At 32.2% G+C, this 15,329-nt stretch overlaps 1 protein-coding gene and 1 pseudogene across 2 annotated transcripts in view; both read right to left on the reverse strand.

Moving 5' to 3' along the window:
- The window catches only part of LOC143637381 (caffeic acid 3-O-methyltransferase-like), a 30,644-nt pseudogene extending 21,370 nt beyond the window's left edge, over positions 1 to 9,274 (reverse strand). Inside the window, exon 1 of the transcript XR_013154420.1 lies at positions 8,862 to 9,274. The product of XR_013154420.1 is annotated as a caffeic acid 3-O-methyltransferase-like (transcript). The remainder of the gene's footprint in view (positions 1 to 8,861) is intronic.
- Positions 9,275 to 10,580: 1,306 nt separating this feature from the next.
- On the reverse strand, positions 10,581 to 13,682 carry LOC143637379 (myricetin 3-O-methyltransferase 3-like). Its single transcript, XM_077104781.1, has 4 exons — positions 13,276 to 13,682; positions 11,645 to 11,952; positions 10,991 to 11,058; positions 10,581 to 10,895 (listed from the first exon to the last, which is right to left on the reverse strand). The coding sequence occupies exons 1-4, from the start codon at positions 13,680 to 13,682 to the stop codon at positions 10,581 to 10,583; spliced, it is 1,098 nt and encodes a 365-aa protein (XP_076960896.1).
- Between the last annotated feature and the right edge of the window lie 1,647 nt (positions 13,683 to 15,329).

Genomic DNA, 15,329 nt, shown 5'->3' on the forward strand with positions numbered 1-15,329 from the left:
AAATCTTGGATTTGCATCGGCAAACCCGTGATGTACTTATCAATGGTACGCTCCAAATGAGTGACCATGTGCAAGATGAGGACGCTCAATTCGTGAAACCGATTGTTGTAGGCAGTATTATCACCTCCCTCTTGCTTCAATTTCAATAATTCTTCTTCCAACTTCCGGAGTTCATATTTCGGGCAAAACTTGTCTAGCATGAGCTTCTTGAGGTCATCCCATGGTAACCTCAGCCCCAAGGTCTTTCTTCTTTCTATTCCACCAAGTAAGGGCACTCAATTTAAAAACACTAGATGCGTACATGGTCTTCTTGTCTTCCGAGCATGAACAGTGGAGGAACACACTCTCCATGTGCTCGAACCATTGAAGAAGGGTTGTAGCACCCTCAGTCCCAAAGTAATCGGTCGTGTTAGTGTTGGTGAATTGCTTGATAGAGAAAACATTAGGGTTTGCGGGAACATTAGCGGCATTCACGGCTTGAAGTTGAGAGATGACCATTGGGAGGGCTTCCACGATTCCCTTTGTAATGCGAGATGACATGTGACGGCCAGAGTTGCCGGCATGGCGGGTACGGTTGATGAGACGGGAAGACATACTGCAAGGATTAAATGTGTAAAATTTATGTGACTTGGGTAAATGTTGTAAATGTATGAGTTTGTATAAATTGATACTTGTGAATTCTATTTAACAATTTGAGGTTGGGTTTATGGTTGAGGTTGAGAATGAGGTCATTTATGAGACGTGATTTCGTGAGTGTTGACGTAATGGGGAATAATAAATAAAATAAAAACATAAATAAAATAAAAACATAAATAAATAGTTATAACATAACTTAAAATTGAAACATGAAGGTTTCATTTGTTGATTAGGATTTCATGAACCACCATGGTTCCTTCCAACGAAATGAAAACATCAAAAACCAAATAAAAGTTGTTGAAATATTCATGTATCAACTTCACAAAATCGATGAAAATTGAGTTTTGAGGGGTGTTGAGATAGATGGTTGAAGTACTTCAGGAACCACCCTGTATTTGTGTACTTCACCCAACTATTCAACTAAAACACAATACGAAAAGCCGAGTTTAGCCACGTATCACCGTGAATTCGATTATAAATTAAGGATGTGATCGTCACATGACCACGATTGATACAATGAGGGTATTAGATTCGTGAATGTTTGGTGTGATATGCTTTGGCCTAATAAGTTTCACACTCACCTCACCCTCCAGGAAGGCAACCATGTCTTATGGCTGATTGAGATGTATGCGCATTGCACTTCCTTAGGCTTGCAAGCCTTGGTGTCAAGGGATCAGTGTATATGTGTGTCCCCTTTACAGTTACTCCATATCCATTACATGAATCATCCTCAAGGAGAGGGGAAGTAAAAGGTGGGAATTCGTAAGGAATTTCCCGATTAAAAATCGTCCTAAAATTTTGAAAAATGATTTTGGGGCATAGCCTTGGAATGAGTGTGTGCTTTAGTGTACAATTGTATATGATAAACAATTTAAATAAATTAAGCTACGTACAAAAATTAAAACAAGTAGGGTGAACGTATAGGAACACGTATAGGGACCCTAAGCATGCTACTAGGTCGTTACGTCTAACCACCTATCTTATAGCTTTCGGCTTTGATACCAATCTGTCACACCCCAACCTACGACGGAATATGCCGGGTGCGACATAATTGTATCATAGCTCCAAAGACACTAAAGTAAATACACGTGTCAATATCTAAATTATTCATTTCATATTATTCAAGTATGCAAAAACACAAACATTGTCTCATACAAATAAACATTACAATTAAATAAAAAGAAATAAATAAGTCTTTAATTCATCATGCAACCTAAGGTCAACTATTCCTAACTTGTTCCTTCATCCCGAAAAGCTACCTGTGCCATGCGTGAAAATACATAGTTTGTCAACATAAAGTTGAGCAAGTAATCACAGTTTTTGAATACATATAATATTAAAAATGACAATTCCTTGCGATAATATGAAAATACTACAACTAGCATTACAATAATATAATGATAATATAAAAGTTGTCTTTTCACTCGAATCCAATGGATAACGAGATACTCCGACGGCGTATAATCATACTAATGAGGGTGAGGTGAGGATGAGATACCAACCACCAAAACATAAGATAAACACACAGTCACATTTGCACGTATAACTAATTGAGCAATATCATATAACGCAAATAGTGGAATTGTAGTAAAAAATGATTAACGCATAACGCCCCCAAAATGTAAAACGGTAAAAAAGGGGATGTGAATTACTTACCTTTTTCGAATAAGTTAATGAAGACGAAACGGTGATTAGGAGTTATTTTAGACTTTGTCACGCTCCTCGAGATACGTCAACAGAATAGCCTATTTAATAACAATAATATTAATAAACGATGAAAATCTAATAAAACATAATGATTTGAGATTCGATGGTGGTTTGTGTTTAACATATTACTAGTTTAATTGTTAACATAAATTTGGCGTCTTGTAGGGTTTAGGTTATTTTATTATTATTATAATTAAGATTATTATTAAGATTATTATTATTATTATTATTATTATTAGTGTTAATATTATTATTTGGTAAATAATATAAGCGATATATTTTATCAATATTTATAATTTTCAAGTAAACGAATTTTACTAATAATTTACCGGCATTAAGTGTTAATAACATTATATATGAGTTTAATGAAACATTTATATTAATTATATAAAAAGTATTCATATGTATATATATCATGGGGGAATTTATTCGGTTCTTTCAGCTAGATGGATTTGGAAGAAAAAATATAAATGAATGAATAAATAAATAAAATAATATTTATTTCATGTGTATGTAAGTGTATATAAAAAAATATTGTATATATGTATGTTTAAGTGTATAAATGTATGTTTAAGTGTATAAATGCATACATACTAATAGATAAGAACAATACGAAGCGGAAGCCATGGCCAAAATAATACCTCTTGGGTTCGGTTTCACTAAAATAATGTTTATTTATTTATTATTATTATTATTATTAAAGTAAGGAAAATTGGAAATAAATAATCCCAACTTTTGTGTATTGGCCTTTAATAATCTTATCTTTAAAAATCACAAGCAATGGTCCCAACTTTTAACTATTTTTGTCTCATTGGTCCTCCGTTAAAAAATATTTAACGTTGTTATGTTTTTTCCCTAGTTTCAATCCGATGTTTTAGGGCTTTTGATCGGAAGAACGATATGAGTCGACTGATGTAAAACTTATTTCGAAACGGTGATTCAAATGTCTTAATTTTTGTTAATTGGAAATTCAAGCACCCGAATTGAAACATTGTTTCGTCGTTTGAATCACCATTTCGAGATAAGTTTTACATCGGTTGACTCGTATCGTTCTTCCGATCAAAAGTCCTAAAACAACGGTTTGAAACTAGGGAAAAAACATAACGACGTTAAGTATTTTTTAACGGAGGACCAGTGAGACAAAAATAGTTAAAGGTGGGACCATTGCTAGTGATTTTTTAAAGGTGGGATTATTATCGGCCAATACATAAAAGGTGGGATTATTTATTTTCAATTTTCCTTAAAGTAAAATAAAAACAATAGATAAAAAAATAAACAAAACCGGGTCCAGGGGGTCGAACCCGTGCCCTGGGCCGGCTCAATAACTTCAAATGAAATGCACCAGGCAACGGGCTGGTGTTTCAGTTGGTGTTTTATTTAGTTTCTGCAAGTGTATAACCAGACACAACCCAGAACCCTATTTCAATTCTAAACCCTTGGAATTCAATCCGTTGATTTGTTTGTTTGTTATTTATATTGATTTGGGGGTTTTGGTTATTGATTAAAAACGAATATAATGCATATAAAGATTACCGAAATCGATGACGGTTTCAGAGAGAACGACGATGTTATAGGTCACGGCCCAAATTGGATTCAAAAGAGACCTGCACGGCTGTGTTTACTGCAATTAACTTAGGGTTAAGTATCGTGGTGTTGTAAGGATTGTGTGAGCGAGTTGAATTAAGTTTTCGTTGAGTTTATATAGCAATTTAGAGTCGGTTGGGCCACGGGTTTGACATTACGCGATTAGCTATGAATTTTGATTCGTTTTCTATAATTAACATATCGGCAGGATTGTAATTAAGTTAATTATTGATTTGGCAAGATCAATTTTGATTATTATCACCAAAAATGAGGAACAAGAAAGAGAGGGGGGGGGGGGGGATACATCAGCCGTGGGTTAGAGGAAGAAGAAAGAGATTATTTTATTATTATAATTTTAAACAATATTTACACTTGGGTCCTTGCTTTTTGATATTGGATACACAATTAGATTTTAGTTATTGAAGGGTCATTTTTGCACATCTTGATAGTTAATATAAATTAACAAATAAAATATATTTAAAATTCGGAAATTTATTGTTTATTTACCCGAATACGAATCGGGTCGGGTAATGATTACAAGTAAGAGAAAAACGGAAAAAACCGAAATGTTTCACAATTAAATATAGTTTAGTTTCAAAAGTTCCTATAAAGTATAAACCGTCTCTCTTGACCTCACATAACAAAACTAAACCAGCCACAAAATCTCTATTCTAACATGTACAACTACCTACTTCATACTAAATAAAGATAAAATGAAACCTGGTTCAAGTCCGACTGATCGTTAGTGGCGTTCCCCGGCTCCTTCTAATCCGATTCTGGCGTACCCCGCCTCCTCCTCGTCCGACTCCGGCGTAACCCGTCTCCTTCTCGTTCGACTCCGGAAAAAATGGTTGAACCATGACATTTACATATACCAAAAGTGTTGTTGTGTTGTTGGTTGAATGAAGATGGTGAGGGTGAGGGTGAAGTAAAAAAGAAAAAAGAAAAAAGAAAAGAGAAAAGATGGAAAGGGTGGGGAGGGAGCCGAGCTCCAATAATATAAAAAACCCAATACATAGCGTATAGTGATGCGAAGCGAAAAAGTCATGCGAAGCGAAATTCTTCCATGCGAAATTTCATGAAATTCATTTTCTGATGCATTTTTGTTAAAGGACTGTTAATGAAAATAAAATCATCCCCAGCCAGGGGCTCTGCCCCTAGACCCCGCTATATGAGGCATATTAGGGTACGATATGACAACTGAGTCCAGCTTTTGCAGGCTAGGATGTTAAATCGTACCCTAATACGCCGCGTATAGCCCTATACACGCGTACTGGGTGGGTGTGGTGGGTGTCCCTAGTAGGACCCTTAATCATTGAGCTAGTCTAAACTCCTCTTGAGAGAGACACATTGGAGTAATTTCAATTTCTTGCAGTGTTTTATGTTGTTTTGGCTTGATTGCTCGCATTTGATGGTTGTTCTCTAGCGTCATGCTAGTTTGCTTTTGGGTTTAATGATTTTCCGTCATTCATAAAAAAAATTTTAAATTTAAGGATTGCATCCTTCAAAATAAATCTTCTCTTAAATATATATAACCGAAACCTTTAAAAGCTCTATGGTTATTCCCCATCTCCTCTCAAGACACCAGATTGCTTTATTTGTAAATGGGGGTTTCTCATGCGTTTGATCCGAATTCACGGGTATAAGTCTCACCAAACCCAGATAGCCATTAAACGGGTTATAGCATCTCATTATATCAAAATTTAATTTCACAAAATATTTGATATGAAAATCCATAAAATGGGGATATGCTAAAATTAATATCCGATTTTTCTTAAAATAATATTATTTAAAATTAATAAACAAATTTATAGTAAAAAAAATAAGCGGGTAATGAGTAGCACCAAACCCAGATAGCTTTTAAACGGGTTATAGCATCTCATTTATTTATGAAACTCTTTAATTATCAAACCTTATGCATATTATTTAACTTCCTTACAATAAAAAAAAATTAAAATCCAAAAAGATATATAAATATTAGAAACGAAAAATGTAAAACAACCCCCGTAATACGGGGGATAAAAGTTAGTTATCTGTAAACTATATACCAATGGGGCTCCTAGCTTTATTTATAAAACTAGGCTATTGACCCGTGTACGACACAGGTGGAAATATAGAAACTGTCTAACAAACATATATAATCTTAAACAAGATAATTTGTAGTATATTTTTGGGGACGACAACATGATATTTATTACGTATGTAACTTAAATACACAAATAAATATAATGTAAAATCATTGAAACATGAAAAAACCTACAAAATACACACACACACACACACACACACACACACATATATATAGGGGAAAGTTAACGTACAAATGAAATTAACGTGCTAAACGCGAGAATCAAGTAGAGTAATTATATATACAAGTAAAGTAATTATGTAATTACCTCATATAGTAATTACGTAATTACTCTATGATTACATAATTACTCTACTTGATTCTCACGTTTAGCACGTTAATTTCATTTGTATTTGATTCAAACCCTATATATATATATATATATATATATATATATATATATATATATATTTCACAAATAAATATTGTAATAAATACTGCAAACACACAGGGAGTGTTCGGGATTCCTTATTTTTAAATCCTTATGACTTATGAAAAAGTCATAAGGTACAACCTTGTGACTTATGAAACTTTTCCTCTCACATATTAAGCAAACCCAAACATCTTTTTAACTTTTTAATAAGTTATAAGTCATAAAGAGTCAAAAATAAGGAATCTCAAACAACCCCATAATATAAAACTTAAGGACTTAACATAAGAAATTATATTGTCAAAAAGATAACTGAAACTTATCACGTCGTTCGTCCTTACGAAGCATCATGTCAAAAAAAAGTACAAGTTATATAAGTTCCAACAAAATCGATCCATTTAAACCATGATCATGAGCAAATACATAAATATTAGATATTCAGAAGAATTGCGTGAAGGGGCCACGGTAATACAGTGGATGCAAACGTTATCCGAAATGATTGGTCGTTAAGCGTTATTTTCCAACTCGATCCAATCCATTCGTTTGTAGAGCTATTTATTCTAACGCAAGCATTTCTGCATAAACAGTTTAGCTTTAACCATGTTAATGGTCCCACATTATTGGTTGATAGAGAATCAAAGTGAATTTTTAGGGAAACCTTTGAAACTTTTCAGTCGCTCCACTGACCGAAACACTTAACGGAGCGTTTAGAAATTGGTTAATGTGTAAAGATACAAGTACTTTATGAAATTATAATGTAACTGGATTTAGGCGAATTGGCTAAGTATTATAATGGACCCAAAAAATGTTGTCGATTGTACCAAGGAAAGTAAACTAGTGTGGTGTTAGAATATGTAGAAAATAATATATTTCTAAAAATTCATAACTTCAATAGAAATATCTAAAGAATATACTTTAAAATTTTAATAGTTAAAATTCATCACATTCACTTAAATAAACATAATAATTTAATTGGATTTAGATTGGTGGCATTATTACATCTTATGTTACACTTTTATTTATTACAGGCTAACAAAAACAACCAAATTTGAATTTTGGCATTAAGCGTTAAAATGTATTAAGGAAGAGTAAAGACCGTCACCTACAACAAAACTGTAACCTAATACCTTGATATTTTTCTAATAGTTGAATTCCCCGAGACTTCATGTTGACGTTATCGCAAGTGATTAACCTAAGACCATGTAAAAGCATGCTGCAAAAAAAAAAAGAAAAAAAAAAGAACATAAGATAGTATTTTAGTTTTTTAATTAATTTACTTATGAATTGGACGATTTTGATTTTGGCAGGTGTGCATGAAACCTAAGCAGACTCGTAACTGAAGAAACCTGCATGACCCAACCCAACCTAAAATTGAATGAGCCAATTTTGACGGATTTAAAAACAATAATAGTAATAGATATTTTATTTTGGCCAATCAACATGTTACCAAAGTCAGCCGTTCATTAGTAAACGGGTTGAAAGTGACATTTTTACTCAAAACATGATGACCACATTGAAAGAGTCAAGGAACCAATATATCTATGCTTAATACCTTAAGTAATCTTTAGTCTGCTTATATGGGTTAAACCATTTAAATTATATAAGTGGTAACTTATAAAAATAGAAAAGTGGCGTATTACATGAAATAAAGACGAATTAGTTTACACTTATAATTTAAAAAATTATAAACAAATCACAAATCTTTAAAAATTTCCTTAATAAATACATTACAAAATGAATGGAACAACATAATGTACCTGGATATTGAGATTGTTTTGATGAACCTAGTGGATTAGCACAAAACATATGATTCAAAACGAATTAATGCTTAAATGAGTGTATTGTATTTATAAAATGATGGAGCTTATAAAATGTTATGAAATTATTTTAAAATGAATTCCAATAGTTATAGTAAAAATAATATATTTCATGATTTTTTTAACTTAATTAAAAAAAATGAAGACAACATTTACAATTCAAACGTATGTAATCTTAAAATATTAATTTAGAAAAAAATAATGTAAGTTAGGAAATAAGTTATAAGTTAAATTTATTGGTAATAATAATAAGTCAATTATCAATAAATAAAAATTGATATGTATTTTAATTTCTTTTTGAATTATTTAATTGTAAAGAAAATATAAGAATGCTTAATATATATATATATATATATATATATATATATATATGAAAGTAATAAGGATTAACCAATCAAAAAGACCATTTGTTCAAAATTCTTATTTCTTTTAATAATATACTTAGATTAGATAAATATGGTAATAGTTTAGTTATTTTAAATGGCATTTATTGCATTAGCTATTTATGTAAACAGACGTTCATCCTAATAGGATTTACTTGACATGTTATCTCATGTCATCTTGATTAGGATCATGTGTAAAGAAGCTAGATATAAGACCGTAAATATAGATAACTAACCAGCAATCAACGAGTACTTTATCATAGATAAGGTGAAGCACTGAAGCATGAGACGTCTCGTCTTGCCTTCGAACATAATTATTAGACAATTTCGTCATGCCATACAAGTTCTTAGAATTTCCATGATCATCCTTGCTACAGTTGATGTAAGAACCGAGTGTCTAGCAAGAAACCGGAGAATCCTTTCAATTAATGCTGGCGTTTCATGGGTTTGTCTAGGCAGACTAGAAGCAAGATCAAAACAGGATAAGTGAGCACCAGGGGTCTTTGCCATGATCTCAAAGAGATCGAGTTCTATAGCCGTTTTAACGACCATGGGAAGAACCATGCCACCAGTTATTTGATTCACTTTAAGTAGCCCTTCCTCTTCTTTGGACATCTTGTATTCTTCTTGTGACAAGTTAATGGTTGGATCAAATGAACAATGTCTATTTGGTGAATCTTAGTTTTGATTTTGAAATGATATTTATTTATATATAGACCACTACACACAAACATCAATGGTTGGATGACTTTTTAGAGGCTGGCCATTTCTCCACTCAACTAATAGTTATTTTAATTTTATATTCGTTACCATCTATATATTCAATAATGGTTAATTATTAGGGATTATATTAATCCTAGTTGGTAAAACTTCACTATTGAGATGGGCCTCGTCTCACCAACTACTAACTTAAAAGTAAAAGAGGCAATATTGAGTCATAGAGTATATTATGGGTTTATTTGAGCCTTAATACAAGGTAATGAGTTATTTTAGGTTAATGAATAACAAAGGCCCTGATATTCGAAAATCGAGATCACCCTGGCAAATAAATCACCATTTAGCCTGAAGAACAGAACGTGATGACCCCGTCCACTCATTCAAGACGAAATCCACAATTGGGAAAACCACCTAGATCAACCCTGCCAGAATAAATTGCTCTAGGCGAAACTCAACTAACCAATGCTTTGAATTTCATGTCAACTAACCTATTTTGCATTAATACAAATATAATGCGTTTTCTTTTAAAACCAAAACTTGTGACTACCTTACTTGTTAGACATTGTGCTTACAACTCAGAAGACCAGGGTTCGAGTCCTTTCGAATTACTTGCAAGATTTGATTTATTTTCAAAATGAAACTGCATTACTCATACGCTCATTTTGTGTGTACACTTACATATACATATTTGATTCCATACTAATATTTTGATTGAGATAAAGAAATTTAATATCCAACACAAGGGAGAATGTTGATATTGAAGAAGGACGAAACCAGGCCAAGACGCTAGCTTAAACACGTGAATCCTTAAATAAATTTGAGACAGAAGAAATACAAATCAAGAAAAAATATTATCAAAAAAGGAGGACAAGCACCTTATTATGTTCTTCATGAGTATCTTCTTCATAAGTGTGTTCTTCATGAGTATGTTTATTATGTGTTGATAATTTCTGAGATTTTATCTTAGTAGTAATTTTCAACATTTAGTAACTAGTTTTAGGTGTTTTACCTATTTGAATGCAACCTTCACAACTCTTATAAATTAAAAACTAAAAAAGTTAAATCTTTTACTATATAATAACCTATCAATTTTGCCATCTCCGGTTCACGAACCAAGAAAAATGCATGATTCATTAACGATACGCCGTGTTTGTTTATTATCACAGAAAACGAAAGTACATATAAAGTTCTTTAACTTGAAATACTCACCACACGACTATTGCATTCAACACATGAGTTTAAATATTCTTGTATAATTCCATGATCCAAAACGTAGAGACCCCGCAAACAAATTCCACATAAGTGAATCCAGCCTCTTTGGCCAAGCTGTCGTATTCTTTTGACGTTCTTTCCTTGCCACCCAGGTTGGCAAGCAACATTATCATATCGGTATCAATGGCGGTCTTAGAAACTCCATCACTACAACTAATATCACTTGCAAGGTCGGAAATGATCGATTCGACCACCACCACCTTACCACCATTTGGCAATGCCGTCCAACAGTTCTTTAGAAGCTTGACCCAATAATTGTCACTCCAGTCATGAAGTATACACTTAAAGAAAGAAAAAAAGAATCATTGTAGTTATTTAACTAAAAAGAATATTATTTAAACGAATATTATGTTAAAAAAAAGTTTGATGTACTAACCTTCATGAAAAGAACATCTCCTTTAGGAACACTTTGGAACATATCTCCACCCACATGCTCCACACCTGCTCAATAACATCCAACAATTGCCATTAGTTAATATGAATTGATTGATTGTGTGTTTTATTGAACTCTACGATTTCATTTATACTTAAAAGTTAAAACCTTAATTTATATAAACTAACAAGGTATGATGTGGACACAAAAGCCTACCAACTAAAGCCATGATAACTCAACAAACAAGCAGCTGACCCACAACTTGTTAATCATTAAACATGTGACTAGTTAACGAAAATAAAAAAAATTAAAATATTAAATCCGTGAATTGATCCTTAACTTCGACCCGTAACACTTTAGACCCACTGACCCATTGACTTGTGAATCACAAGCCCATTTAGTCCTACACGTTTTACCCTTGTATCGATCTTTAATTCCTTAAAAACTCGTATTTGATTACCAATCAATCCAATGCGATCAGTTTAGTTTGTTATTTCTTGAAACCTTTGTTAGTGTTTAGGATGAGACTTTATAACAAAGATGACCAACTAGACCATTAGCTAGTACCCATAATATGATATACTTGATTTTGGTCTATTAATGATAATCGTTAAAAGATAACCATTCTAATGAATGCGTGCTTATGAACTTTGAAGTGATAAGAAGGTGCATCCTTAATGACATGGGGCAGATCAAAGATGATTCCCTTAATATTAGGGTATTTGGAAACAATAAGCTCAAGGTTAGCACCTAAACCACCACCTACATCTACCAACTCTTTGACCCCTTCAAACCCCTTGTACTTTTCAAGAATCATCTTCATCACTATTCTTGTGTTGTCGTACATGCACTTGTTAAATACCTTATTAAATCTATTGTCTTTTGCAGGATACTCAAATGCATGCATTCCATGAGTCCTGTCAAATGGGACGACTCCTTCAATAACTGCATCTTTTAACTGATACCTGTCCAAAATAAAATAATATGATAATTAATCTTAACTTTATTTGTGGAAATTGGGTCATTTTGAAAACCATTTTACACATAAAGAGTTAGGAAATAAATAAAATAACTCTAAAAGAAACATGTCATATATCAAACAATTAAAAAGCTATCAGAGTATACTAGAACTGTTTACAACCTATATATTTGGTAAATATATAACTTCATCAAAGATTAATAAATAGTTTCATATGTTTAGACTACATCGAAACAGAAAGCAAGCGGGTAATAAGCTACGCTGCTACCCCTTTTTAAATTACAAGACCCAATCTATGAAGTAAAATTAAAAACCCTATATATTAAATTTGATTTCTCTAAGACAAAGTCTATGAAGTAAAATTAAAAACTTAAGTAAAATCGTAGGTATATACTCAAGCATTTACAATAACAGTAAATAGCTAGTTTTCTTTTAATCATGATGTTTCCTGTATAGGTGATTTTCGTCCAAAGCAAGACATATTCAACTTTGGAATTATTCAATCTGCTTTCTTATCATTATATGCCATAGTATGTAATGGTGTTACATCAATTGCTACAAAAATAAAAGTAGTTATAAGCTTAGTTATATGAGAATGCAAGCATATCAAATTTGCGTATGCTATATAGACTAACATAATTAATAATGCCTGATAATCCCGTATACATATACAAAAATGTAAAACTATGTTATTATAACAAAATTTCTTATATTATATTTTATCAAGTTGGTAATTATATTATATCATACCACACCTTATTTTATTACAATCAGATTATGTTACTTACATTTTATTTATTACATTTATGCTACATTACAATACATTATTTTTATTAAATTTATACACATTACATTGCATCTTATCATATCATATTTAATTATATCGTATATATAATAAGTATTAGGCTTATTTTGGTTTACGTGTCTCAATATATATCTTAAATTTAGGCTTGATCTTGTTTATGTTTGACTTGATAACAAACTGATTCGAGTAGTGTTTAAGTGTTTTGACTCGCTTATACCCTACACTATAATTCTATCAATTGGGAATTCAAAAAAGGTTTTTAATTTATCAAACACGTTGGACCTTTCAATTTCCACATTTGGCTTGGAATTGGACGTAAGCCAAAGTGTAACTTTAAGGATTGGATCTTTCAAAATAAAATTATTTTATTTAACACCTATTTATAAGAACAAATGTTGATACAAAAACCAACTTGCTAACATGTTACCCGATCTACCCATTTTACCATCACTACTAGGATCAAGTGTAAAGAAGCTAGAATAAGACAAAAACTGGATAACTAACCAGCAATCAACGTATATTTTGTCGTATATGAGAAGAAGAAGTGAAGCATGCGATGTCCCGTCTTGCATTCGAACAAAGTCATTGGACACTTTTGTCATACCATACAAGTTCTGAGAATTTCCATATTCATCCTTGACCACAGTTGATGTAAGAACCGAGTGGCAAGCGAGAAACCTAAGAATCCGTTTAATTAATGCAGGTGTTTCATTGGTTTGTTTAGGAAGACTAGAAACAAGATCAAAACACGAGAACTGAGCACCAGGGGTCTTCGCCATGATCTCAAAGAGATCGAGTTCTATAGCCGTTTTAACGACCATAGGAAGAACCATGCCCCCAACTATTTGATTCACTCTAACAAGCCCTTCCTCTTTTTCAAACATCTTGTAATCTTCTTGTGACAAGCTCATGGTTGGATTAAATGGCAATGGCTGGTGAGCCTTAGTTTTGATTTTGAATGACATTATATAGACCACTACAAACGAATGAAACATCAATGATTGGATGACTTACTTGGGGCTGGCCGTTCCGAAATATAATAATAATAATTATTTTAATATTATATTAACCCCGCCCCACATGTCTATATATATATATATATAAAGGGAGAGAGAGATCGGTGCGAGAAAGAGTTTTTAGGCCATGTATAGTGGAGAGGCTACTTGGGGGGGGGGGGGGGGAGAGTTTTTGACACATGACGTCACATTAGCAGGGTGGCTATTTTAGGGTGTAGTGGTTTGTAGCCCAATATTGTTACATAACATCGCCACGTCATTTTATTTTTTTTTCTTTTTATAATTAAAATAAACTAATAAAACTTCATTAAATTAAATAATAAATAAAATATATCAAAATAAAAAAAATACACAAAAAAATTAAAAGAAGTACATATAAAAATAATAATTTATGGCTCGTCTTCGCTTTATTCGTATTGTTCATCATCTTCGTCTTCGTCTTTAAAGGGATGATTCGCCCAAACTTGTTGAGCCATATCCGCCTTAAGTTGACTATGCATCTCACTTGATATGAGCTTGTGATGGTTTTGTGTTCGCTGTTCTTTGGTTGCTTCAGGAAATTGTTCTGGAACGATCCCTGGTATATAGTTGATGTGACCTAAAATATACATATTAATATATATAAATATTTCCTATACTTTTAGATACTTTTAAGCCTGGTTTTTTTATTAAATATTATTTTATTTGGTTCATATTTGAATTTTAATGTTTTCAAGATACAATGAGCTAAAAATGAATTTTTTACTGTGCTTGAGACGATGAGAAACTTTTAAACAAATTTTATTTATATTGATTTTCTTCAAAGTTATTGTTACTGTTTAAGATTTATTTCATATAATTCGTTTAATGCTAAAAAAACACCCTAATAGTTAAATGTAGTACTTATATTGAATTATTGATGTTATAATATGATGATGTATGTAGGGCACGATGATATATGGGGACCAATCATAAGATTATTTAAATGAAGCATTAGTTAGATGGTGTAAGAGAAAAAAGATCTAGATTGAGTGAAAGCCATTTTGATAGTGATAATTATTAAATCGGTCCAGGAAAGAAAGAGATGTGAAGCCCACTAGGGATTTATCTTGCTGTTGGCAACTATTTAACAAAGCTTGAGAATGGAACGGAGGAAGACAGGAGGCAGCTGCGATACAGTTATTGAAGTCAAGAAATTTAGAGCCACAATTATTGATATTATTTTCTTTCTTGCTTTCATTGAAGTTGGATAGCATAGCAACCACACACATATTTTTCTTTTGTGTGGGTTCCAAGGCAATCGCAAGGAAGCAAGGTGGGATATTATTATTATTATTTTTTTGAGACGTCCGGGTTCATACCTACTCATTCGAGCACAGTTTTTTTGGTTTGATTTTATTATTTTTATTATGAACTCTATTATTGAACCTATTTATTTTATTCTTGTTTTGAACATGATTATTGGCTAAAACCATATTAGTTGCCTAGGTTTGGAATGATTATTTGATGAGTTTTGGTTTGCTTGTCGGTATTAGGTGATTGGTGTTGGACTAATATTATTGT

This window comes from Bidens hawaiensis, unplaced genomic scaffold (assembly GCF_021521415.1).
Source record: "Bidens hawaiensis isolate Kalapana, Puna unplaced genomic scaffold, B.hawaiensis_p1.1 tig00008259_1, whole genome shotgun sequence".
In the NCBI taxonomy this organism is placed as follows: Eukaryota; Viridiplantae; Streptophyta; class Magnoliopsida; order Asterales; family Asteraceae; genus Bidens; species Bidens hawaiensis.